The sequence below is a fragment of the Muscardinus avellanarius genome, assembly GCF_963383645.1.
Source record: "Muscardinus avellanarius genome assembly, chromosome: 16".
Lineage (NCBI taxonomy): Eukaryota > Metazoa > Chordata > Mammalia > Rodentia > Gliridae > Muscardinus > Muscardinus avellanarius.
The window spans coordinates 14456355-14481171 of NC_137802.1; the positions used below are offsets into that span (position 1 = coordinate 14456355).

At 53.5% G+C, this 24817-nt stretch overlaps 1 protein-coding gene across 1 annotated transcript; it reads left to right on the top strand.

The window, feature by feature from the left end:
• Positions 1–352: 352 nt before the first annotated feature.
• Positions 353–24512, top strand: PIK3R5 (phosphoinositide-3-kinase regulatory subunit 5; the record flags this gene model as incomplete). Its single annotated transcript, XM_080712670.1, has 18 exons — positions 353–455; positions 2350–2450; positions 4088–4156; positions 5328–5466; positions 14081–14150; positions 17312–17486; positions 17959–18112; positions 19460–19543; positions 19770–20493; positions 20613–20775; positions 21085–21210; positions 21596–21718; positions 21842–21935; positions 23060–23136; positions 23311–23404; positions 23476–23558; positions 24122–24234; positions 24371–24512. The coding sequence occupies 18 exons, from the start codon at positions 353–355 to the stop codon at positions 24510–24512; spliced, it is 2634 nt and encodes an 877-aa protein (XP_080568796.1).
• Between the last annotated feature and the right edge of the window lie 305 nt (positions 24513–24817).

Here is a 24817-nt window from a genome sequence, read left to right on the forward strand (position 1 = left end):
CACATGGCCGCCCATCTCTGGAGAACTGAGGGATGCAAGTCTGGAAATTCCGGGGGGAAAAAGTGATTTTGATTTCCCCTTGAAAGACTCCTCCACCCACCCCCGGAGATCCCCTTGGCATTTCCTGAAGGCTGAGTCCCCCTCCCTGCTCCCGTCCTGACCCCCTACTTCTGGGGAGCCCCGTTCTGCTTGGGCGTGCCCTTCCAGAAGCGTTCCGCTCAGACACCGCTGTAGAGGGCTGGTCCTGCCGGGCTGCGAGTGCCCACTGACTCGGGGACCAGCCCCGCGGCCCCTGGGAAGGGAGCGGACAGGCTAACCCGGGGTCTGTCCCCCACACAGGCGATGACTCAGGATGCAGCCAGGGGCCACGACGTGCACAGAAGACCGTATCCAGCACGCCCTCGAGCGCTGCCTGCATGGCCTGAGCCTCAGCCGCCATTCCACTTCCTGGTCAGGTAGGTCTGCGGGCTGTGGGGGGCCCTGGACCATTCATGGAAACTGGCAGATCCTGGTTCGAACCCCGGGCGCGTGGCTTGAGCGAGTCCCTAGACCTCTCACCTGGGTGCCGGCACCCCACTGGGAAAGGAGTCCTAGGTCTGAGAACCTTTGTCTGTTCTTCTAAGATGCCTTCCTCATCCCACTCGGGGGGCTTCTTTTCTTCTCTCTCTTTTTTTTTTTAATTTATTTTGGGTGGTACTGGGGGTGGAACCCAGAGGCTTCCTATCTCCGGGCTATACTCCCAGACCTATTTTATATTTTATTTGGAAACAGGGTCTCACCCAGTTGCTGAGAGCCTCACTAAGTAGCTGAGGCTGGCTTCGAACCCGTGCGATCCTCTTGTCTCAGCCTCCCAAGCGCTGGGATTACAGGCATGCGCCACCACGCCCGGCTTCTTTTCTACTCTTTAAGATAGAAGTCTGCTGATTCTAGAACATACCTTCTTGCTCCAGGGCCTTTGCACCTGCCACCTGGACCTCCTCTTCCAGTCCACACATAGCTGGTTTCTTCTCAGGTCTCAGCCCAAACGTCACCTCCCGGGAGCGCTTTCCTGATCCTTAGAATTAGACAGATCTGGGTTCACACTGTCTTTTGTCGGCTGCATGGCATTCTGCAAGCTTCTTGTTCTCTCAGGACCTCTCTTGTCTGTAAAATAGCAATAATAACAATCATAACAGGAATGACCTTCCTGAAGAGAGCGTGGGACACTCAGTGGTGATAATATATGCCAAGTCATAGCACCATATTGACACATAGTAGGTCCATTCACAGGAGTTTTCCTTCTCGCGTCTTGCCCGGGTTTTGATGGAGCCTACGCTCTACAGAGTATTTTTTTTTTTTGGGGGGGTGCGTCATTAAGAAAAAGAATATGGAAATAATCTGACTTCATACCAAACCGTATGACCACATGAACACACTGAGCCCCTAACTTTGGAAAGAGCCCCTGTACCTAAGGGGACGTGGAGCTTAAGTTACCTGACGGGCATGGTCAACCCGCCTCCACCTCGCTGCTCTCTTTCCCCCTCCACATCCTCTCTTGGGCACCCCTTTAATTTTTAGGGGTTTGCCCTATTGACTTCAGGGGAAACAGAGACTGGCAAGCTAAGCCCGGGGAAGTTGTAGGGATAAAGTGTTCGTTGTAGCCTTTGAGCTTTCGGTGAATTTAGCTTCCCTGGCTCCATGGCCAGGCGGGCCTGGAAAACTCCAGGACTGTCAGAGACTGGCTCTCCGGGTCTCAGGGTGGAAGCTCACCATGGCTTTTCTCTGTATTCTTCCAGAAATTTCTGCCTGTGACCGGACTCCCTTGCAGCTCCTAGGTGCCAGCACCTGCTGCAGAAAGCCAAGCAGGGAAGGCCGTGGGGGGGACGAGCGCCCCCTAGAGGTGCAGGGGCAGAGTCTGGGAACAATCCCAGCTTGCATCTCCAGACCGAGGCTCTCGGAATAGCAAATAGGTCACTGCGTCTTGATGGGGCTCAGTTCTGTCGAGCCTTGGTCCAGCATTTGTCCACGACTCTTTAGAAAAAAATGTTCCATGCCGGGCGTGGTGGCGCACGCTTGTCATCCCAGCATTCAGGAGTCTGAGACCGGAGGATCGCGGTTCGCGGACAACCTCAGCTCCTTAGTGAGACCCTCCGCAACTCAGTGAGACCCGGTTTCAAAATAAAGAATAAAAAATAGGGCAGGGGGTGTAGCTCGGAGGGTTCCATCCCCAGACAGACCTGCAAAAAAAAAAAAAAAAAAAAAAAAAGAAAAGAAAAGAATTTTCCAGTGGCAAGCCCCCTTCTCTAAAGCCCCTTGGCCAAGGGTGGCCAACACCGGAACTGACCGCTCCCTCTGTGGCTCCCTTTCCAGCGGGGCTGTGTCTCAACTGCTGGAGCCTTCAGGAGCTGGTGAGCAGGGACCCGGGCCACTTCCTCATCCTCCTGGAGCAGATCCTGCAGAAAACCCGAGAGGTGAGGGCAAGTTGGTAATTGAAGGGCAGAGATAGACTGGTCCTGGGTGCTGGGACATAGAGGGTTTCTAGAAAGGGGTGTGCTCTTTCTAGCGTGAGCCAGGGACCTGAGTTTAAGCACTTCTTAGAACAGACATTGCTTGCAAGTCAAGGTATTGACCAGAATGGAGGGAGAATGCTTAACGGAATCTCCTTCCTCAAAAGGATCCAAGATGGCCGGGCGTGGTGGCACGCGCTTGTCATCCCAGCATTTGGGAGGCAGAGACTGGAGGATCGCAGTTTGCGGACAGCCTCAGCTACTTAGCTCTTTCCAACTCAGTGAGACCCTGTTTCAAAAATAAAAAGGACTAAAAAAAAGGGATGGGGGTGTAGCTCGAAGGTACAATGTCCCAGGGTTCCATCCGCGGTACCTCAAAAAAGAAAAAAATCCGTAGATGTGCACACCTGTGACCCCAGGACTTGGGAGAATGAGATAGGGGGATCACTGGGTAGAGGACAGCAGCTGTGATAACTTAGCGATACTTGGTTTGCGGACATCCTCAGCTACTTAGTGAGCCCTTTGCAACTCAGTGAGACCGTTTAAAAAATAAAAAGACTAGAAAATAGGACTGGGGGTGTAGCTCAGAGGTACAATGCCCCTGGGTTCCATTCTCTGTACCACACACACACAAAACACAGACATACACATACACACAATAGTCAGGGGTATGGTAGCCAATACTTGTAATCCCAGTATTTAATTTGTGTGTGTGTGTGGTAGTGGGGATGGAACCCAGGGGCATTCTACTGCTGAGTTATACCCCCAATCCTATTTTTTTTAGTCTTTATTTTGAAACAGGATCTCACTAAGTTGTGGAGGGTCTCACAAGGTTGCTGAGGCTGGGCGCGAACCTGCGATCCTCCTATCTCAGCCTTCCTAGTGCTGGGATTACAGGTGTGCATCATGCCAGTACTTAAGAGGCCAAGACTGGAAGATCGCAAGTTCAAGGCCAGCCTCGTAGCGAGTCCCTATTTCAAAATAAAAAATAAAAAAGGCTGGGAGTGTAGCTCTGAGGCAGAATGCCCCTAGGTTCAATCCTGAGTCTGAGAAGAAGAAGAAGAAGAAGAAGAAGAAGAAGAAGAAGAAGAAGAAGAAGAAGAAGAAGAAGGGGGAGGGGGAGGGGGAGGGGGAGGGGGAGGAGGAGGAGGAAGAGGGAGGAGGAGGGGGAGGAGGAGGGGGAGAAGGAGGAGGAGGAGGGAGGAAGAGGGAGGAGGGAGAAGGAGGAGGGGGGAGGAGGAGGAGGAGGAGGAGGAGGAGGGGGAGGGGGAGGGGGAGGAGGAGGAGGAGGAAGAGGGAGGAGGAGGGGGAGGAGGAGGGGGAGAAGGAGGAGGAGGAGGGAGGAAGAGGGAGGAGGGAGAAGGAGGAGGGGGGAGGAGGAGGAGAGAGGAGGAGGAGGAGGAGGAGGAGGAGGAGGAGGACACACAGTCGTTGTAGAAGACCATCATTCTCTCAGGGTAGAGAGGAGGAACAGTCTAAACTGTAGCCTGCCGAGGTCATCCAACAGATGAGATGGGGGCTCTCTCCGCGCCCCCACCCCTATGAACTCCAGAACGGGCCGAGAGACCGCAGCACCGTGCCCTCCCCCGTCCTCTCCGCAGGTCCAGGAGAAGGGCACCTATGAGCTGCTCGTGCCGCTGGCCCTGCTCTTCTATTCTACTGTGCTCTGTGTAAGTCCTGTGGGCCAGGACGGCACGGGAGGGAGGAGGGGAGAGGAGAAGGGAGGCCACCGCCCTGGGGCACAGCCCACACACCTCTGGGGACAGCGGGAGGGGCTGTCAAGCTGGGACATGGGTCACTTGAGATGGGCTCAGTCCTCCGCTGTCTCCAGGGCTGCCCTCTCGAGAGGCCTCCGGTACCTCCGTGTGGCCGCCATTGTGCCTGGCACCTTTACCTCCGTGTGGCCGCCATTGTGCCTGGCACCTTTACCTCCGTGTGGCCGCCATTGTGCCTGGCACCTTCGGGCTTCAGTGGCGGCACTGCCGTTACAGAATGTCCCTGGGCCTTGAGAGAGATTCCACTGAGAGATTTTCTGATTATTAACCCAGTGGTCAGTTTCACCCAACGTAACACTCCCTCTACTCACCAGACTGGTCACACCTACTGACTTAACGTTAACCCCGTCTACCTAAATATTAAGCATTTTGCCGCGCGTGGTGGCGCACGCTTGTCATCCCCACGCTTGGGAGGCGGAGACAGGAGGATCGTGCTCGTTCAAAGCCAGCCTCGCTGGTTTATGAGACCCTGTTTCCAAATTTAAAAAAATATATAAAATAGGTAACAGGTCTGGGATTGTAGCCCTGGCATATAAGGGCTTCCAGGAACCCCAGTACCACCAAAAAAAAAATAATAATAATAAATAAATAATATATATATATATATATATAGAGAGAGAGAGAGAGGAGAGGGAGAGACAGAGAGAGACAGAGACAGAGACAGAGACAGAGAGAGGGGTCTGGGAGTGTAGCCCGGAGGTAGAAGGGTTTCCAGGAACCCCAATACCACTAAAAAAAAAAATAGGGCTAGAGGTGTATCTTGGAGGTAGGATGTCCCCGGGTTCAATCCCCAGTACCACACTAAATAAATAAATAAATAAATAAATAAATAAATAAATAAATAAAACGAGGCCCTCACAATAGAGATGCCCTGGGTACCAGCTTGTCCATCCGTAACTCACATCCTGTGGGTAACTTCTAGTTCCTTCCAGCCCTGTCCCGGGACACAGTGCTCCCAGGGAATCCTTGCCCTGGGCAGAACATCCCAGAAAGAGAGCTGTCGTGGAGTATCAGTGAGCCTTTTCTCACCCCCAGCTCTCCGCCTGCCGCCCCCTCTCCATCCTAGACACCACACTTCCCGCCAGACTCAGATCTCCTGCTGAAGGCGGCCACAACCTACCACCGATTCCTGACCTGGCCTGTCCCCTACTGTAACATCTTCCAGGAACTGCTCTCCTGCATCGACGCCGAGCTCAAGGCCCCAGGTGAGAGCTGGGGAGGCCGTGCGGGGCCGGGCTCCCGCGGGCAGGATGCTTCCAAGTCGTCTGAAACCATCCTTCAGATGTGACCTTCCTTGCCCAGCGACCTTCGGTTCATCTCTGCACACGCTCTGGGTCTAAACCTTGACATCTCTCTTCCATGGTACTCGTAGCATCCGATGGCTGAGTCTACACAAGCTAAATGGATGGTAACTCAGTCTTTAAGGGAGCTAGAGCAGGTGTTCAGGGCATGCAGACCCTACCACTTGGCTGCAGCTCTACTTCAGTTAACTCAGGGGTCTCCAAGGTGGTCCAGGTCAGCCACGGAAGTCCCCAGCATACCGACAGGAGGCCCCGGCTTGTTCTCTTTGCCCCAGGAGCAGAAGGGCACTTGCATGTGTGGGTTGACTCAGCCAGGCCGGGGAGAGTGGCAGGTGCTAAGTCAGGCTGCCGTGACAAGGATGGACAAGGACTGGGTATGGTGTGAGAAAACTCGATCCAGTATGATTTACTGGAATGTTAATACATGAAAACCCATTGGATTAATATTTCACGGAATAAAGGCACATGACATCTTAACAGATGGCTCAAAGACATTTGGTAAAATTCAGCGCTCTTTAGCCGGGCGTGGTGGCGCACGCTTGTAATCCCCGCGCTTGGGAGGCGGAGACAGGAGGATCGCGCAGGTTCGAAGCCAGCCGCGCTGGCACAAGAGACCCCGTTTCAAAAATATAAAATAGGTCTGGGAGTGTAGCCCGGAGGTAGAAGGGCTTCCAGGAACCCCAGTACCCAGTACCACACACACAAAAAAAAAAAATTAAAAAAAAATTCAGCGCTCTTTCCCAATATTCAAAACCCCTCCATATATGGGCAGCTATTTCCACAGAGGTGTTTTAAATAGGGCAACAGCTCACGGTGAAATACCAGAGACATTTCCTTTAAATACAACTGTTTTTCTCTTTTTGCTTAGGTATTTTGCCTATGCAAAATGTAAAATAAGACCATTTCCTCATCTGGGGAAGATGATATTTTAATTATTTAGAGCTCAAACAATTGCTTATCTGTCAAGTCTAAGAGAATCAGGAGAATGGATAATTGTTTGAGCCGGGCGTGGTGGTGCAGGCTTGTAATCCTAGTACTTGAGAGGCTGAGACAGGAGGATGGCAGGTTTGTGGCCAGCTTCACCAATTTACTGCAACCCTGTTTCAAAATAAAGAATAAGGGCCAGGCGTGGTGGCACACATTTATAATCCCAGTACTTGGGAGGCTGAGACAGGAGGATCGCAGGTTCGAAGCCAGCCTCAGCAGCATAGTGAGGCTCTCAGCAATTTAGTGAGACCCTGTTTCCAAGTAAAATATAAAATAGGCCTGGGAGTGTATCCTGGAGGTAGAAGGCCCCTGGGCTCCATCCCCAGTACCACACACACACACAAAATAGTGATGGGGGCATAGCTCAAAGGCAGAGTGCCCTGGGTTCAATCCTCAGCACCACACACACAAAGAATAAAAAGCCGGCCATGGTGGTGCACACTTGTAATCCCAGTACTTGGGAGGCTGAAACAGGAGGATTTAGGTTCTCAGCCAGCCTTAGGTATTTAGTGAGACCCTGTTTCAAAATAAAGAATAAAAAATAGAGCTGGGGGTGTAGATCAGAGTAGAATGCCTCTGGGTTCAATCCCTAGCAACACACACACACACACACACACACACACACACACACACAGATGCTGTAGAAATGGAGTTATTTAGATCCAAGGGTGTTAACTAAGGTTGAGGGCAAAGGTACTTACTATGTATGTTGTGATCTCATTTTAGTTTTTCCCATTAAAACGTCTACCTGTCCCAGGCCCTGTGTGGTATCGGCGGCATTAATCGGCATCATTCACACTAATCACACACAGGCTCTAAGTATCAAATCTTATTCCCCAACTCATGGGCCCTAAAACTGCAGAAATGAAGTTTTGTTTGTAAATTCCTATGGAAAGGCTCATGAATGAATTCCTTCCTCAACCAAAGGCTGATCTGTCTTTCTTCGACCAATCAGTTGATCCATCTGTCTTCCAACCAATCAGCTGACCTGTATCAGAATACGAATGCTCTCTGCACTGATTTTACATTGCGGAGGGAAGTGGAGGGGTTGAGATGGAGTTAATTGGAGAGCTGGGTCCTGACCAGGGGTCATGGCGCATGCCCGTAATCCTCACACTTGGGAGGCTGAGACAAGAAGACCACAGCTTCAAGGCCAGGCTCAGCAACTTAGCGAAGCCTTCCGCAACTTAGTGAGACCCTGTTTCAAAATAAAAATAAGGGTTGGGGGTGTAGCTCAGAGGGAGAATGCTCTGGGTTCAAGCGCCAGTACTACACACAGACAAAAAAGAAAAGATTATATATATATCATATATCTTGGCAAAGTCAAGAGAAGATGGCCAGGGACCTTCCACCCATGGCGCCTCCGGGACCCAGTTGCTATGGAGACTGTGGCTAGGTGGCAGAGGAAGTGGGCTGGTTATCAAGTCTGGGTGCCTCCCCCTTCTTCCTGACTCCACGCCCAATGGGGTCACCTCCTGCCTGCACTCCGGGGGTGGTAGGAAAACCTCGCGTCAGCGTTGCCGGGTCCTGCCCACCACAGCCCTCCTGGACTCAACCCACATGTTTATTGAGTGTTTATTTACTCTGTGCCCACACTGCGGTGCAAACCACATACTTGCCTGCAAAGAATTAATTTGTAATCCCGAGTGGCGACAGCGGGCATCTTACGTGCAAGTCCCTTTCCAAAGCACACAGACCTCAAGCACGGCTCTCCCAGCCCACAGCCCTGCGGGCAGAGAGGGAGGTGTGGTAGAATCCCCATTATGGACGTAAGAAAACAGACTCGGAGAAAGCCAGGGTCCCTCTTCCCAGCCATGAAGTCAAGTGTGAGAGGACCTTGGACCTCGGTACGACAAGAATCTGTTCTCTATTGCTACCTGGTGACCTTGGATAAGTTACTTATGTGCTCTGAACCTTCCTGTCGAAAGCAGGGCTTTAGTTGATGATGACACGGACACTCCTCCTTTGAGGAATTTCTCTTATTCTTTTCTCGTTCAGACACCACGAATGCCTTCCTGCCTTCCTGGTGGCTGGAAGCAGAGTGACCGGAAGTGACCAGGGACAGAGAGAGTCCCCAAGGCCACCGTCTCAGAGACCCACCTCCTCCAGCCCCAGCCCACCTGTCAAGGTTACCACCTAGTGAATCTATGCAAATCATGAGTCCTCCAGTGGGTTTATCTACTGATGAGATCAGAGCCCTGATTCAGTGATTTCATCTCTGAATATTGGTGTGTTGGGAACATCCTTTCTACACATGAGCCTTTTGGCGGATGTTCTAAACCCACCCATCCAAGGACCGAGTGTGTTAGCTAGCTTTTCATCACTATTACAAAGATCCGAGATCATTAACTTATAAAGAAAAAAGGTTCACAGTTTTGGAGGTCCTAGCCCATGCTCTAGTGATCTCCATTGTTTTTGTGGTACAGGGGATTGAATCCAGGGGCATTCTACCTCCAAGCTACATCCTCCAACCCAGCCCTTTTTATTTTATTTTATTATTTTATTTTATTTTTTTGGAAACAGGGTCTCACTAAGTTGCTGAGAGCCTCACTCAGTAGCTGAGGCTGGCTTCGAACCCGTGCGATCCTCCTGTCTCAGCCTCCCAAGCGCGGGGATTACAAGCGTGTGCCACCACGCCCGGCCTATTTCATACTTTTATTTGGAAACAGGGTCTCACTAAGTTGCTGAGAGCCTCACTAAGTAGCTGAGGCTGGCTTCAAACCTGTGAGATCCTCCTGTCTCAGTCTCCCAAGCGCGGGGATTACAAGCGTTCGCCACCACGCCTGGCTTATTTTATTTTTTGAAACAGGTCTTGCTAGGTTGCTGAGAGCCTCGCTAGGTTGCTGAGGCTGTTCTTGAAGCTGCAATCCTCCTGTCTCAGCCTCCCAAGTCCTGAGATTGCAGGTGTGTGCGACCACTCTTTTTCCCCCCGTTGTTTCGAGCCTGGGCGAGATGGTACATCATGGCGGTAGCTGGGGTGAAGCAAAGCTACTCCCCTCACTGCTTAGAGGGAGAAGAGAAGAGGAGGATGGAGCTGGGGCCCCACCATCCTCTGGATCTAAGTACCTCCTACTAGGCCCCACCTCCAAAGGTTCCACTGTCTCCCATTAGCACCACCCTGGGCTCAGCCTCTAGCACTGGGCCTTTGGGGGCAGGTGAGGTCCCAGTGATAGCACCACGGATGAGTATGATCTGGGACCAGATTGAGAGAGAGAAGTGTCCAGTGACCCAAGCTGCCTGCTGCAGCTTCCCTGCAGAGGGAGAGCACGGCGGAACGGTGATCTTGGGACCGATTCTATCACCTTCCCTTAGCAGACATGGTCTTTCTAGCGCTACCAGGTAACATAATGAAAACCAAGGCCCATCTGGCTTGCAAGATGCAGGGAAACTTTTTTTTTTTTTTTTCTGGTTCTGGGCATTGAACCCAAGAGCATTCAATCTCTAAGCTATATCCCTAGTCCTATTTCATTTTTTTTTTTTAATTTTGAAACAGGGTCACTTTAAGTTCCTGGGTCTTGCTAAGTTGCTAAGGCTGCCTCAAACCAGCGAACCTCCTGTCTCAGCCTCCTAAGTACTGGAATGACAGGCCGGTACCACCATGCCAAATGATGTCCCAAGTCCTGAGAGCAATAACCACAGTTTTGGGGGACTTTGCTAGCAAAATAGATATAACATTAACTTTGCTAGCAGAATAGAGATAATATTAACTAGCCATGGGCCAATTACATAGACTAAGCATGACACAAAAGGTCAGTATCAAAGCAGCGAGGTCCCAATGAACAATTAGGTCCCAATGCTGGAAAAAACATGGCTGATCTCACAACACACCAAGAAACAGGGCATCAGGATACAGTTTCTTTTTTCTTTTTTATTTATTTATTTTATTTTTTATATTTTATTTTTTATTTTTATTTTTTTGGTGGTACTGGGGGTTGAACCCAGGGGCTTTTCTACCTCTGGGCTATACTCCCAGACCTATTTTTTATATTTTATTTGGAAACAGGGTCTCACTAAGTTGCCGAGAGCCTCACTAAGTAGCTGAGGCTGGCTTCGAACCTGCGCGATCCTCCTGTCTCAGCCTCCCAAGCGCGGGGATTACAAGCGGGCGCCACCACGCCCGGCAGGATACAATGTCTAAACCCAGTTCAAAGAGTCAATCTGCAAAAAATTTTATAGGGTCAATGCCCCCTTCCACATTATAGTTTTTTTCTTCTGATTTTTCCCCAGTGTAAATTTCAATCCATTCCCCTTAAACTCCGCACCCCATAATAAGCCTTGGGGGAGGCCTGGAAGGGGGCTTGAGGGACATGCTTCAAGATAGGGCTGGGAGCTTTATCTCATGATGTGGTTCTAGGGTCTACTTAGGAACTGTGGGTGTCTTGGATAATCAGATGGCCCAACAAGCCCCCAAAACAGCTCCCTCTGGGTCCGGATGTGCCAGGAAGCAAGAGTGTCCTTCTAAATATCCCCCATGAATGTAAAAAAAAATAAAATAAAAAGTAGAGTAAAAATAGGGCAAAGTAAAAAGAGAGAGAGAGAGAGAGAGAGAGAGAGAGAGAGAGAGAGAGAGAGAGAGAGAAAGAGAGAGAGTCCACATGGCCAATAGGAAACAACCCCAAAATGAGACCCTGGAAGTATCCCAGATACACAGGTGTGGGATTATAAGATTTTAGAGACTGTTCCTCACCATGGAGACCTAGAGAGAGGGCTTCTGGGAGAACGCGGTCACCACTATCAAACAAGGAAGCATCGCTAAGCCTCAGGGGACAGAGGGGCCGGAGCATGTCAGAGGCACCTGAGTCAGAAGGAGAGTGGCTGTGCAGCCCGCCGTTCCCGGAGGTGGCTGGCTTCATGTGCTGAGGCAGGAGAGGCAGAATCTGGGTGGAGATGAGGGGTCAGTGTGGTTGCCTAGTTAAAAACATCAAATAGCCGGGCGTGGTGGCGCACACTTGTCATCCCCGCGCTTGGGAGGCAGAGACTGGAGGATCGCACAGGTTCGAAGCCAGCCGCGCTGGCTTAAGAGACCCTGTTTCCAAATAAAAAGTATAAAATAGGTCTGGGAGTGTAGCCTGGGGGTAGAAGGGCTTTCAGGAACTCCAGTACCACCAAAAAAAAAAAAAAAAAAAATCAAATAGGGCTAGGAATATAGCTCAGTGGTACAGTGCTTGTGTGAAGCCCTGGGTTCTAGCACAACACTGGGAAACAAAGCTCAGTAGCCAAAGAAAAGAGAAACAGGTCCAGAGAAGGGTTTGCTTGTCTGTGTGTTTTGCAGACAGGGAGGCTGGGGACATCTGTCTTCACTGCAGTATTATTTTGGAAAAGCTTAGGGGAGAGCTTTTCTCTGCAGTGCATGTGAGCAGCCACCAGATGGCGCTCCAAGTCCTAAGAGCCACGGTTTCCGGGACTTTGTTAGCAAAATAGATAAAACACTAACAACTACTACTACTACGACTTCTCCTTCTCCTCCTCCTTCTTCCTCCTCCTCCTCCTTCTTCCTCCTCCCCCCTCCTTCTTCTTCCTTCTCCTCCTCCTCCTTCTTCCTCCTCCTCCTCCCCCTCCTCCTTGTCCTCCTCCTTCTTCTTCCTCCCCCTCCCCTCCCCCTCCCCCTTCTTCTTCTTGTCATTGGGATTGAGCCCAGAGGCATTCAACCTCCAAGCTTCACCTCTAGCCCTATTTTTAAATTTCTTTTGAAAAATAATTTTTATTTAATTTTTATTGATTTTATTCATATTGTTAATATGATTAAAACTTACATACTATATTATATTTAAATATGGTGTAAATCATATTTTAATATTTATAATAATATTTTAATATTTATAAATTGATATCATTTAAATATTACATTATTTTAATAGTATAATTCATTTTATTCGTTTTATTTAACTTTTGTTTTGGAAAGGGTCTCGTAAGGCTGTTGAGTTTTACTACTTGTCGAGGCTGTTCTTGAATCCGTGATCCTCCCGTCTCAGCCTCTCAGGTACTGGGATTACAGGCGTGTGCCACCACGCCTGGCTGTAACACTAACTTGTAAGCACGTGCCAATTACATACACTTAATATCACGCAAAAGGCCAACATCAAAGCAGTTAAGTTTCAAGTTAGAAGAACATAATTTGGTAATTTTCTGCTATTTGCTAAACTGAATCCATGGCCCTCTGTTGACAACAGTTTCTGAACCCCCACAGCAGTTTCTAAACCCCCAGGCCTGGCTGGTGCTTATCCGAGGGGATGTCCCTCCGGCCCCTCAGCTCAAACCCAGACCTGGGTGTCCTGCTCCCAACAAGGACCATCTCCCACCTCCAGAAAGAGGGTGGCCTGCTCCCCGGGGCCTCGGCCCTGCCTCTGTTACCTTGATCTGTGGGAGAGTGGGTTGTTCAATCTCCTCACTGGGGTGGACACATAACTAAATACATGCAGGGGAAAAAAAGTATAGGGGGGAAAAAAAACCCCACAAGATGTTCGGTTTGTTCCTTCTCGATCTCTCTGAAGTCACAGGAGCAGAGGAAGAAATAAAAGAGGCCAGAGATGAGAGAGATACGGCCTGGGAAGGGGGCTGGGGTACCCATACTTCAGAGAAAGCCAACACCGGCCAAGATGGCAGCCTCTCAACGGGGGGGGGGGCGCCAGGCAGAGACACAGCAATTGGGAGGGGCTGGGGCTGAGCGAAGAGGGCAAGGGGTGCCTGGCACACACGCCAGCTGTGCGGAGACACCGGGACCATGGGCGGGCGGTGCCAGGGGCCCAGAACTACTGGGCAGTGTGAGGCCCATCAGCCCCATGGCTCAGGGCTCTCCCTCCCAGGATGCCTGCCTCCCAGGCTCTAAAAAGAGAAACATTACGGGCTGGCAGATCCCAGGTGCCACTTGGGAGGCGTACGGTTTAAGGCCCTGCGGCCACCCATCTAAGCTGCCTCTGTTAACCCTGGACTCCTTCTCTCTGCCAGGCTGTCCCCGGCCTGGGGATGGGGCCTGGGCAGGCTGTCTCAGAGGGAGCAGGCCCTTTGCATAGAGGGCCTCCAGAGAGGCCAAGGCATCCCAAAGAAGAGTGGGCGAGGCTCAGGATGGCTCTGGGGACGGAGGCTGAGGTCATCAACAGTGAGGGTGTGAATTGTGAAGTGTGACCAGAGCCATGGAAGTAACGGGCCAGGCACACGGAGGTCCAAAGAGCAGCCCTGCTCTCCAGGCTCTGAGCCTCGTTCAGGAGCGCCCAGCCGGATTACCCAGTGACTGGCTTTTTGCTTGTTTTTCTTCTTTCTTTCTTTTTCTTTTCTTCTCAGTACTGGGTTTTGAACCCGGGGTATTCTTCCTCTGAGATACACCCCCGTCCCCATTCCCCATTTTATTTTGAAACAGGATCTCACTAAATTGCCGAGGGCTTCACTAAGTTGCTGAGGCTGGCCTCGAACCTGCGATCCTCCTGTCTCAGCCTCAAGTACAGGCGTGAGCCATCAGGCCCGGCTGCCCAGTGAGGGGCTTGTTGCAAGGTGTAAGGACATGACTGCATGCCCTCTCTTTGTCTTTGGCCTGCAGGAATCTCCTACCAGCGGCTGGTGAGGGCTGAGCAGGGCCTGCCCATCAGGAGTCACCGGAGTTCCACTGTGTGAGTGTTCTTGGGGAGGGAAACAGACAAGGGCCTCCCGCGCTTTCCCAGCCCCTCTACCCAGCACCCAGCATTTCCCCATCGGCGCACCCCCTCCCACCCCAGCCACCAACCAACAGACTTGAAGAGGACCAGGGATGCCCAGGAATTCCTGATGGTGCTTTATGTATAGCTGCTTTTTTCCCCCTCTGGAATCTTCCTTCAGACTCTTGAAAGGGGTCTGCATCAGTCTTGCTAGGTGCTAGCACACCTTAATTCATCCTTGCTTTTCAGAGGAGGAAACTGGAGCGCAGAGAGGCCAAGTAACTTCCCCAAGGTCACACAGCTAGTGAGTGCCAGAGCCAGGACTTGAACCTCATCAGTCTTACTCAAAGGCCCCTGTTCTGTCCACGGTGTCTTTCCTGTTACTATAAAGAGCATTTTCCAAGCTCTTTTGACCAGGATTTGCAATAGAAGAGACATTTCATGTGATAGCCTGACCGAGGAGGGGCAGAGAGAGAGAAAGGGAGAGAGATCATGAAATTTTCATGAACTCTCAATGAATTCTGTTCTATGCTATTCTATTTATTTATTTATCTATTTATTTATTTATTTATTTTTGGTGGTACTGGGGGTGGAACCCAGAGGCTTTCTACCTCCGGGCTATACTCCCAGACCCATTTTATATTTTATTTGGAAACAGGGTCTCACTGAGTTGTTGAGAGCCTCACTCACTAAGTAGCTGAGGCTGGCTTCGAACCTGCGCGACCCTCCTGTCTCCGCCTCCCAAGCGCGGGGATGACAAGCGTGCGCCACCACGCCCGGCTATGCTATTTATTTAAATAACACTTTCTTGTGATTGCTCAAACCCAGTTCATGACCCGCTCCTGGGTCCCCGCCTGCAGTTTGAAAAGCACTAGAAAGGCCGCGGCCCTCCTGAGGACCTTCCGGAGGTCTGGGATATGCGGGGGGGCCATCTCACCTTGACACATTGGAAGCCCAGGGGCGCTGGGCTCCACCAGCTAGGAAATTATCGCTGCCATTCTCCGCCCATTCTTCTCTCTCCACCGCCTCAGGGATTTGCTTCTAATTCACACCCCGGCGCAAACACTCCTTGAAACGCTTGCGGTTGCAAAACTTCTAGGTAAAAACAGGGGAACCAAAAAATCCTGTGGTAGGCGTGCACAGCAGTCCCCAGTGATCTGTGGGGGAATCCATTCCAGGACACACAGCGGATGCCCGCAGCCATAGATAGAATAGAACCCTGTATATGTCTAGAACTTTCAGCTTTAATTTGAAGGAAGCGCTTCAAGGCATATCCGGATTGTCAGAACTCTTGTGCTTTGGGGCCATTATTAAGTAAAATAAGCGTTGCCTGAACACAAGCACCATGATACTGCAATGGCTGGTCTGATTATTGAGAAAGCTGCTTGAGTGACCAACAGGCGGGTGGTATATACAGAGTGGAAACACTGGACAAAGAAATTCTTTATATCCTGAGTGGGATGGAGCTGAACTGCCTGGGATTTCAGCATACTGCTCAGAATGGTGTGCAATTTAAAATTTATGAATGGTTTATTTCTTGAATTTTTTTTCTTTTCTTTTTTGCAGTATAGGGGATGAAACCCAGGGGCATTCAACCTTCGAGCTATATCCCCCAGCCCTATTTTTTATTCTTTATTTTTGAAACAGGGTCTCACTGAGTTGCAGAGGGCCTCACCAAGTAGCTGAGGCTGTCCTCGAACCGTGATCCTCCTGTCTCAGCCTCCAGAATGCTGGAATGACCTGGCTTCTGGTTTTGTATCTCACACAGTGGTGCTCGGCACACGGTGCTGGAGGAACCAGTCAAGTGCTCATCAAGGGGGAGGGCTCAGACAGGTGCCACTTATGAAAAAAGAAATCAAAACATTTCTCTCCAATTGTTGGAGACGCTGTCCTATCTCTGAACCCTGACTACAGAGTGAACTTATAGCCATGATACCATGATGACTCAAATTTGCTTTGATATCACGGAGTCACAGAAGGCTTGGCACGGGGGAATTGAAACGGCCTTGTGTTCTTAACTATTATCAGCTCCTCGGGGTCCATGATCCTCTTAACTTTTGGGTATGTTTGGAAGTTTCTGTAATAAATAAATGTAAAAACACCAGCAAGAAAAGAAATCCAGGTATCCAATGGGAAAGGAGATGAAGGCGGCTGAGCACACACCCCCTTCCCAACCCAATGGTCTAATTCAAAATGATGTCCCAAGCTGGGTGTGGTGGCACAGGCTTGTAATCCCAGCATTTGGGAGGCTGATTTGCGGGGATTGTGGTTTGCGGACAGCCTCGGCTACTTAGTGAGGCTGTTTGCAACTCAGTGAGACCCTGTTTCAAAATTAAGAATTAAAAATAGGGCTGGGGTGGGGTGTGGCTCGGAGGTAGAATGCCTCCGGTTTCTATCCCCAGTACTGAAAAAAATAAAAATAAAAATTAAGGCAGGAAGGCATGATAAGGCTGCTATAGGAGGTTCACAGGTTCAAGGCCAGCCTCAGCAACTTAGTGATAGCCTCAGCAATTTAGTGAGGCCCTATTTAAAAAAAAAAGGTGAGAGGCTGGGGGTAGAATGCCCCTAGGTTTAATCCTTAGTACAAAAAAAAACAAGGAAAAAAATTAAGGGAAATTTTACTTTAAAAATTTAGCTCAATTTTGAGCCGAGCATGGTGGCGCACCCTTGTAATCCCAGCATTTGGGAGGCTGAGACCAGAGGATCGCGGTTCGTGGACAGCCTCAGCTACTTAGTGAGGTTCTCTGCAACTTAGTGAGACTCTGTTTCAAAATAAAGAATAAAACACAGGGCAGAGGGTGTAGCTCAGAGGTCAAATGTCCTTGGGTTCCATCCCTAGACCCGCAAAAAAAAAAAAAAAATTAAAATTAAATAAAAAATTTTAAAATATAAAAAATTAAAATTTAGCTCAATTTTGAAAAGGTCTTTGAAACCAGCTGCAAAATATTCAAACCACAAGCAAGCGGCCCTCAGAAATGAGGTCCTCCAGTCCTCATCCTCTCCCCTGCCTCCTGTGGTTGCTTGCTGTCACAAGGCCTGGGCCTCAGCGGAGCTGAGCCTCAGGGGCAGGAGTGTACGGCTGCGTTTTGGCCTGCTGCCCACCCCCAGACCTCAGAGCCAGTCCTCTGTGTTCCTAGCACCGTGCTGTTGTTGAACCCAGCGGAGGTACAGGCCGAGTTCCTCGCCGTGGCCAACAAGCTGAGCGCTCCGGTGCACTCGCCCCACAGCACCTACACCACCCTGCTCCTGCATGCCTTCCAGGCTACGTTTGGGGCCCACTGTGACTTCCATGGCCTGCATGGCACACTCCAGGTACGGGCCTGGGGCCCTGGGGCTCTGGTGGGGCACTCCTCCAGAGAGACACAGGCCCCTCTCTGCTGCACCTCAGTGGCAGGCTCCCCATCCCTGGAAACCCAGCAGGACAGGGGCCGGAGGGCGGGCCTCGATGGGCAGATCCTGGCTGAAGTTAGTGACACCCTGGGCTCATGCCACGGAATGGGAATGAGCATGGCTAGAGGGCCCAGCCTCCCGTCATGGCTGTGTGGCCGGTCAGCTGCGTGACCCTGGGCAGCCCCTTCCCCTCTCTGGGGTACACTGAAGACCGCTGAGATCTTCCAGGCTCTGCTTCTGACCGTCTCCTGAGAGGAGACAGGATGCAGGGGAGGCCCTGCTCCCTGGCCAGCCGTGGTCGAGGTGGGCAATGAGGTTGAGGTACAGACCGGTGGCTGCTGCCTGTGGGGAGCCCTTGGACAGGAGCAAGCCTTGTCTCCCCCCGGGCTTTCAGTCCAAGACCTTGGCAGAGCTTGAAGACATCTTTGCGGAGACGGCTGAGGCCCAGGAGCTGGCGTCTGGCATCGGGGACGCAATAGAGGCCCGGCAGTGGCTCAGGACCAAGCTGCAGGCGGTGGGAGAGAAAGCTGGCTTCCCTGGGGTCTTAGGTGAGGCTCTGGGGAGAGGGGGCTCTCTCTGCTTCTCCTATCACCTGTGCTAGCCCTGGGGGTGCAGGTCAGTGGGCCACGCAGGGGCCCAGGTTCCCCAGCATCGTTCTGTGACACCCTTTCCCAGGGCACTGTCCCCATCTACGGGTGCAAGACGTGAGTTGGCAGCTCGCAGACAGGAAAAGACAGGGCTTGCCGGGGCCACGGGGCTTGGTTGTCTCATGGACGGTACTGCAGAAGCCGTCCACGCCACTTCTGCACACAGCCCTGTGGGCCCCCACCCGTGTCACATGGCTCCGTCTTGCCCCAAAGGAGCCTGGGAAATGTCCTCGCTACAAGTCTCCTAACCATAGAATAAGGGAGACAAACTCTGAGCCACAGTTAGCAGGCCCCGTGACGGCAGTTCTCATACAAACCCTCTAAGATGCTTCGTTTTTTCTTTTTCTTTCTTTTTTTCTTTTTTCTTTTTTGTGGGTCTGGGGATGGAACCCAGGGGCATTCGACCTCCGAGCTACAACCCCTGCCCTATTTTTTATTCTTTATTTTGTTTGTTTATTTATTTATTTATTGGTGGTACTGGGGTTCCTGGAAACCCTCTTATCTCTGGGCTACACTCCCAGACACCTATTTTTTTATATTTTTATTTGGAAACAGGGTCTCTTAAGCTAGCGAGGCTGGCTTTGAACCTGCGCTATCCTCCTGTCTCCGCCTCCCAAGCGCGGGGATTACAAGCATGTGCCACCACGGCCGGCTTTATTCTTTATTTTGAAACAGGGTCTCACCGAGTTGCGGAGGGCCTCGCTAAGTAGCTGAGGCTGTCTGTGAACTGCGATCCTTCGGTCTCAGCCTCCCGAATGCTGGGATTATAAGCGTGCGCCACCACGCCTGGCTCTTCCGAGACGTTTCAATTCTGGCGGGAGGTGGGGGGGGCAGTGGTTCATGCCTTTTATCCCAGAGACTCAGGAAGCTGAGACAGGAGGCCAGTTAGCAAGATTTTGTCTCAAAATAAAAGAGTCTGGGGATGTGACTAAATGGGAGAGGTTTCGCCTAGCATGAGCAAGACCCTGGATCCAGTCTACTTGTTATCCATTTGCACATGGTAGATTGGGCCTCAGAGGCTATGTTTAGATCTCACCCACACAGCTAGTAAAGACCGTATCTACGTGCCATGCTCCAAAGGAAGGCCCGCCGGCTGGGAGCCAAGCATCCCAGCTCTAACTTAGCTTCTGCCCATGCAGGTGTGTGTCTCCTGCCCGTCCTTCCCAAGTCTGGCCCTTTCTAAGGCAAGGAGGCCGAGCTGGTCATTCTCCAAGGCTCCTTCCTAGCCCTCTTCTCCTGCTCTTACAGACACCGAAAAACCCGGGAAGCTGCACACCATCCCCATCCCGGTCGCCAGGTGCTACACCTATAGCTGGGGCCAGGACAGCTTTGGTAAGGAGCCGGCTGGGCCCCGGGGTGCCTGTCCCCCACATTGCCGACCTTGCTGCCTCCCCCCGGATCTGTCTGCGCCGTCCCCTCCCACCCCCGGGGCAGCATTAGGAGTCCCAGGCTGGCCTTGACCCACCCCTGCAACCTGCTCCTACTCGAGTCTGCGGGAGCCCACTGCCCCTCCAAAGGGATGGAGGGTCACTCACCCAGACAGTGCCCTTCCCTGTAGACATCTTACAGGAAATCCTACTCAAGGAACAAGAGCTACTGCAGCCAGGGATCCTGGGGGATGATGAAGAGGAGGAGGAAGAGGAGGAGGAGGAGGAGGAGGACTTGGAGACTGATGACGGGCATTACACAGAGAGGGACTCGCTGCTCTCCATAAACTCTTTGGTGTCCCGGGACTCCACCCTGTCCCTTGCCTCCTCCAAGGCCTCAGGGCCGGCGCTGTCCCGCCAGCTACTGACCTCCTTTGTCTCCGGCCTCTCTGATGGCGTGGACAGCGGCTACGTGGAGGACAGCGAGGAGAGTTCCTCCGAGTGCCCCAAGAGACCCGGCAGCCAGGAACGCCGGGGCCACCGCCAGCACGGGCAGAAGTTTAACAGGATCTATAAGCTCTTCAAGAGTACCAGCCAGCTGGTTCTGCGGAGAGACTCTCGGGGCCTCGAGGGTGACTTGGACACAGCCCTGCCTCTGAGGCGGGCAGGGAGTCTCTGCGGCCCCCTGGACTGCCCGGCACAGCTTCCCTCCCGGGCCCAGCGCTCGCGCTCCCTGCCCCAGTCCAAGCTGGGCGCGCAGCTGCCCGACTGGGTCCTGGCCCCTGCCTCCCGCTACCAGCGCCGCCGCCCCTTTCTAAGTGGGGACGAGGACCCCAAGGCTTCCACGCTGCGGGTGGTGGTCTTCGGCTCCGATCGGATTTCAGGGAAGGTGGCTCGGGCTTATAGCAACCTCCGGTAAGAGCCGTCGTGGCGATTGCTCCGGCCCGTGCAGCTGCGTGGCGAGGCCGGTGGAATCCAGGGATTAAGATCCGACAGCGTCCAAGGGTTTGATTGTTACATCTTCTTCTCATCAGGAAGCTGGAGAACAATCAGCCGCTCCTCACACGGTTCTTCAAGCTCCAGTTCTTCTACGTGCCAGTGAAGAGAAGCCACAGGACCAGCTTGGGTGCCTGCCCAGCACCCCTGGGCCAGACGTCTCCGCTCCCCACAGACTCCCCGAGGCACCCGAGCCCGGCAGTAAGTCCCCCGCCCTGGGCCAAATGGGGCAGCAGGTGGACACGAGTGGGTTCCAGGGCCCTAAAGAGGGCTGGCCGCAAGTCCAAAGCCGTCACCTGCATCTCTCCTTCCTCCTGCCTGACTCACGCCAGGTCCCTGCCCTGCCGTGACTTGGGCATGTCCTACTGCCACTTGGCGGAGGCTGAAAGCTGCCATACCTCTCCAAGGGCAGGGAAAAACTCAGCTTGGGACTGCAGGTGCAGCTGGGCCTTGCAGTAGGAAGGGCCGGCCTCCTGGGTAGCTGGGAATGACTCTCGTCCCTTGCCCCAGGAGCTGGGCACTGTCCCGTGGGAGGAGAGCACCAACGACATCTCCCACTACCTCGGCATGCTCGACCCCTGGTACGAGCGCAACGTGCTGGGGCTCATGTACCTGCCCCCTGAAGTCCTGTGCCAGGTAAGTGACCTCTGGGGCGGCGCGGGGCCCACGGGCCGCTGTCACACACCCTCACTCGGAGACTCTGGGTTCGGGGGGTCCTGCTTGAGGCCTCAATGAAGGGTTGGAGTTGGCTTGTAAAGAACGGAGAGGACAAGTGAGAAGCAGGGCACTGGGGTCCAGAGCTGGGAGGGGGGTTTGCAGTGACAGGCCAGGGATCCTCAGGGCAGACCAGGGACCTTACATTTCAGCTCTGTCCCGAGCCCCTGGTCTCCAGCTTCCAGCTCTCCTCGCCCCTGTTCTCTCTGCCTTTGAGCTTGTTTGCCCTGCGTGCGTGTGTCTGACCCTCTCTTCCTCTCATGGCCTCTTTCCCTCTGGCTTGGCTCCCGCAACGCACCGGCCACAGCATCGGGCTGAATCCCGACCCCTGGAAGGCGCCCCTGCCCAGCTGCCCATCCTGGCCGACATGCTACTCTACTACTGTCGCTTCGCCGCCCGGCCGGTGCTGCTGCAGGTCTACCAGACAGAGGTAGGTCCGCCCCGCCAGCCCCTTCCCTGCAGGCCCTCGCCCCCTGCGCGGGCGGTGCTGGAGGAGCGCGGTGGGCTCCGCAAAGGTCCGCACTGATGCATGCACGGTTCCTGCCCTCTCCAGCTGACCTTCATCACTGGTGAGAAGACCACAGAAATCTTCATCCACTCCCTAGAGCTGGGTCACTCGGCTACCACGCGAGCTATCAAGGCTTCTGGTGTGTACTGTCCGAGCTCAGTGGGAGATGGTGGGGAGGCAGAGCCCTGGAGGAGGGGCTAGTGGAAGGCGGAGCCCTGGGGAGGAGGCCCAGGCAAGACCGGGCTCTGGGAGGAAAGGTGTGGTCCTGGGAGGAGGGGACGGAGGTGGGGCCCGGGGGAGGGGCTAGAGGAAGGCCAGGTGCTTAAGAGGAGGGACCAGGTGGTGCCCTAGGAAGGTGGGGGCCACAGAGAGGTGGTGCTAGAGGGGTGTGGCTCCCGAGAGGAGGAGCCCAAAGAAGGTGTGGCCCCAGGGAGGCGGGGCCTGAAGGAGGCAGGCCTGGGGGAGGGGCGGTGGAGGGGCGTGGCCTGAAGAGGTATGACCCCCCAGGGAGGCGGAGCCTGAGGAGGAGGTAGGGCCAGCGGGAAGCAGGCCTGGGGGAGGGGTCAGAAGGAGGCAGGGCCTGTAGAAGATGTGGCCCCAGGGAGGCGGGGCCTGAGGAGGAGGTAGGGCCAGAGGGAGGCAGGCCTGGGAGGAGGGGCAAAAAGGGGCGGGGCCTGAAGGTGTGGCCCCAGGGAGGAGGGGCAGCGGGAGGCAGGTCTGGGAGGAGGGGCTAGGAGAGGGGGGCCACAGGGCCCTGAAGGCGTGGTGGCGCACGCTTGTTATCCCAGCACTTGGGAGGCTGAGACAGGAGGATCGCAGAGGTTCAAAGTCAGCCTCAGCTACTTAGTGAGGCTCTCAGCAATTTAGTGAGACCCTGTTTACAAATAAAGTATAAAACAGATCTGGGAGTATAGCCCGGAGGTAGAAAAGCCCCTGGGTTCCACCCCCAGTACCACACACCACCAAAAATAAGTAAATAAATAAAAACAGAATAAAAATAAAAGCCGGGCATGGTGGTGCATGGTTGTAATCCCCGCGCTTGGGAGGCCGAGACAGGAGGATTGCACAGGTTCAAAGCCAGCCTCAGCTACTTAGTGAGGCTCTCAGCAACTTAGTGAGACCCTGTTTCCAAATAAAGTATAAAATAGGTCTGGGAATATAGCCCGGAAGTAGAAAAGCCCCTGGGTTCCACCCCCCAGTACCACAAAAAAATAAAAATACAAATGAAATGAGGGAACGAGAGTGCGTCTGTGTGTGGCACAGGTCCTGGCAGCAAGCGGCTGGGCATCGACGGTGACCGGGAGGCCGTCCCTCTAACACTACAGATTATTTACAGCAAGGTAAGACCCATGCCACCCCCCTTGCCCTCCTCCCTCCACCAGAGTCGGGCTCCTAGTCCCTGGGCCCCGCAGCCAGCTCCGCAGGCTCTGTGGGTGCTGAGAGAGGATGGCCCCGCGGAGAGCATCGTCTCGCCCGGCCGTGGGCTGAGAGGGCTGCCGCTGCCGCCCTTCCAGGGCGCCATCAGTGGCCGGAGCCGCTGGAGCAACCTGGAGAAGGTCTGTACCTCCGTCAACCTCAACAAGGCCTGCCTGAAGCCAGAGGAGCTGGGTGAGTGGGGTGGGGGCGGGCGGGGCGGGGCCGGCGGGCCGGGGCCTGGCCTGAGCGCCCTTGCCCTTCAGACTCCAGCATGGAGGCCCTGACGCTGACCCTGACGGAGGTGGTGAAAAGGCAGAACCCCAAATCCAAGAAGGGCTTTAACCAGGTAAGGGTCTCCCTCGCCTTCCTGCCACACCGCCCCAGGGGCCTCTGGGAGCGTGTGTATGCGAGCATGTATGCATTTGTATAGGTGTGCATATGTGTACATGTGTGTGTGTGCATGTGTGTGAACATACGTTTTGTACATGTGCCTGTGCACACCTCTATGTGAGAGAAACATTCTTGCACAGAGGAGAAAGGTCCCTGCTGGGGCCTGTGGATGGTACAGGGGAGACAGGTCAGGGATGTGGACTGGGGTGGGCAGGGAGGGAAGGGGCCCCTAGGGGACAGGAAGTCCGGGCCAGAGTGGACTGCGTGTCAGGGAACCCCAGGGCTCTCCTGGTGGAGTGGCAGCGCATTCTCTCCAGGGCGCCCTTGTATCTCCCAAACTAAGAAAAAGTAGAAGCCAGAGAGGAAGCCGGGCCTGATGGAGGCTCAGGCCCCCTCCCCTGACCGGGCCATTGGCTCTGGATGCCCCAGGCCTGGTGGGCAGTTCCAGGGGAAGGAATGGCCGAGGGCAGCAGCGTCGCGTGGCCAGGGCTCCGGGGTCTGATGGGGCCTCCCTTCCAGATAAGCGTTTCGCAGATCAAGGTAGACAAGGTGCAGATCATCGGCTCCAGTGGCTGCCCGTTCGCCGTGTGTCTGGACCAGGATGAGACAAAGATCCTGCAGAGCGTGGTCAGGTAAGAAAGGGGTGGCGCCGGCCCTGCTGTAGCTGAGTGGGGCCCCGGGAGGGGATCCATCTCTGCTCTCCCACCCAGGAGGCCTGGAAGGAGCTGGAGAGGTGGGGCCTACCCTGACCCCTGCCTTGCCCTGCAGGTGTGAGGTGTCACCATGCTATAAGCCAGAGAAGAGCGATCCACCGTCCCAGATGTCTGCCAACCCTCTGACGCAGGCCACGCCCGACCTCTGCTCCCTCCTCTGCCTGCCCATTATGACTTTCAGCGGGGCTCTGCCCTAGCAGGGCCCCGGCACCAGACCGGACGGGAAGCCCGGGGCGGCCTCTTCTGGACCTCTTTCTAGAAGTCACTCCCCATGGGGAACCGGGTGGCCCTGCACTAGTGCTAAGTTAGGGTCCCTCATGGTGGTAGATGGTTTCTGGGGCCTCTGGGATCTGGTTTTTAAAAAAAAAACCTGGAATTAGGCCTGGACACTTGACCTCAGATTCCACATCACAGAGGGAGAGGGTAAGTGAGTTGAATTTCAAAGAGGGATCCGAGGCTCGGGCTCCCTGGCCCTTGGCCTGGCCCACCCTTTCTTTGTCAA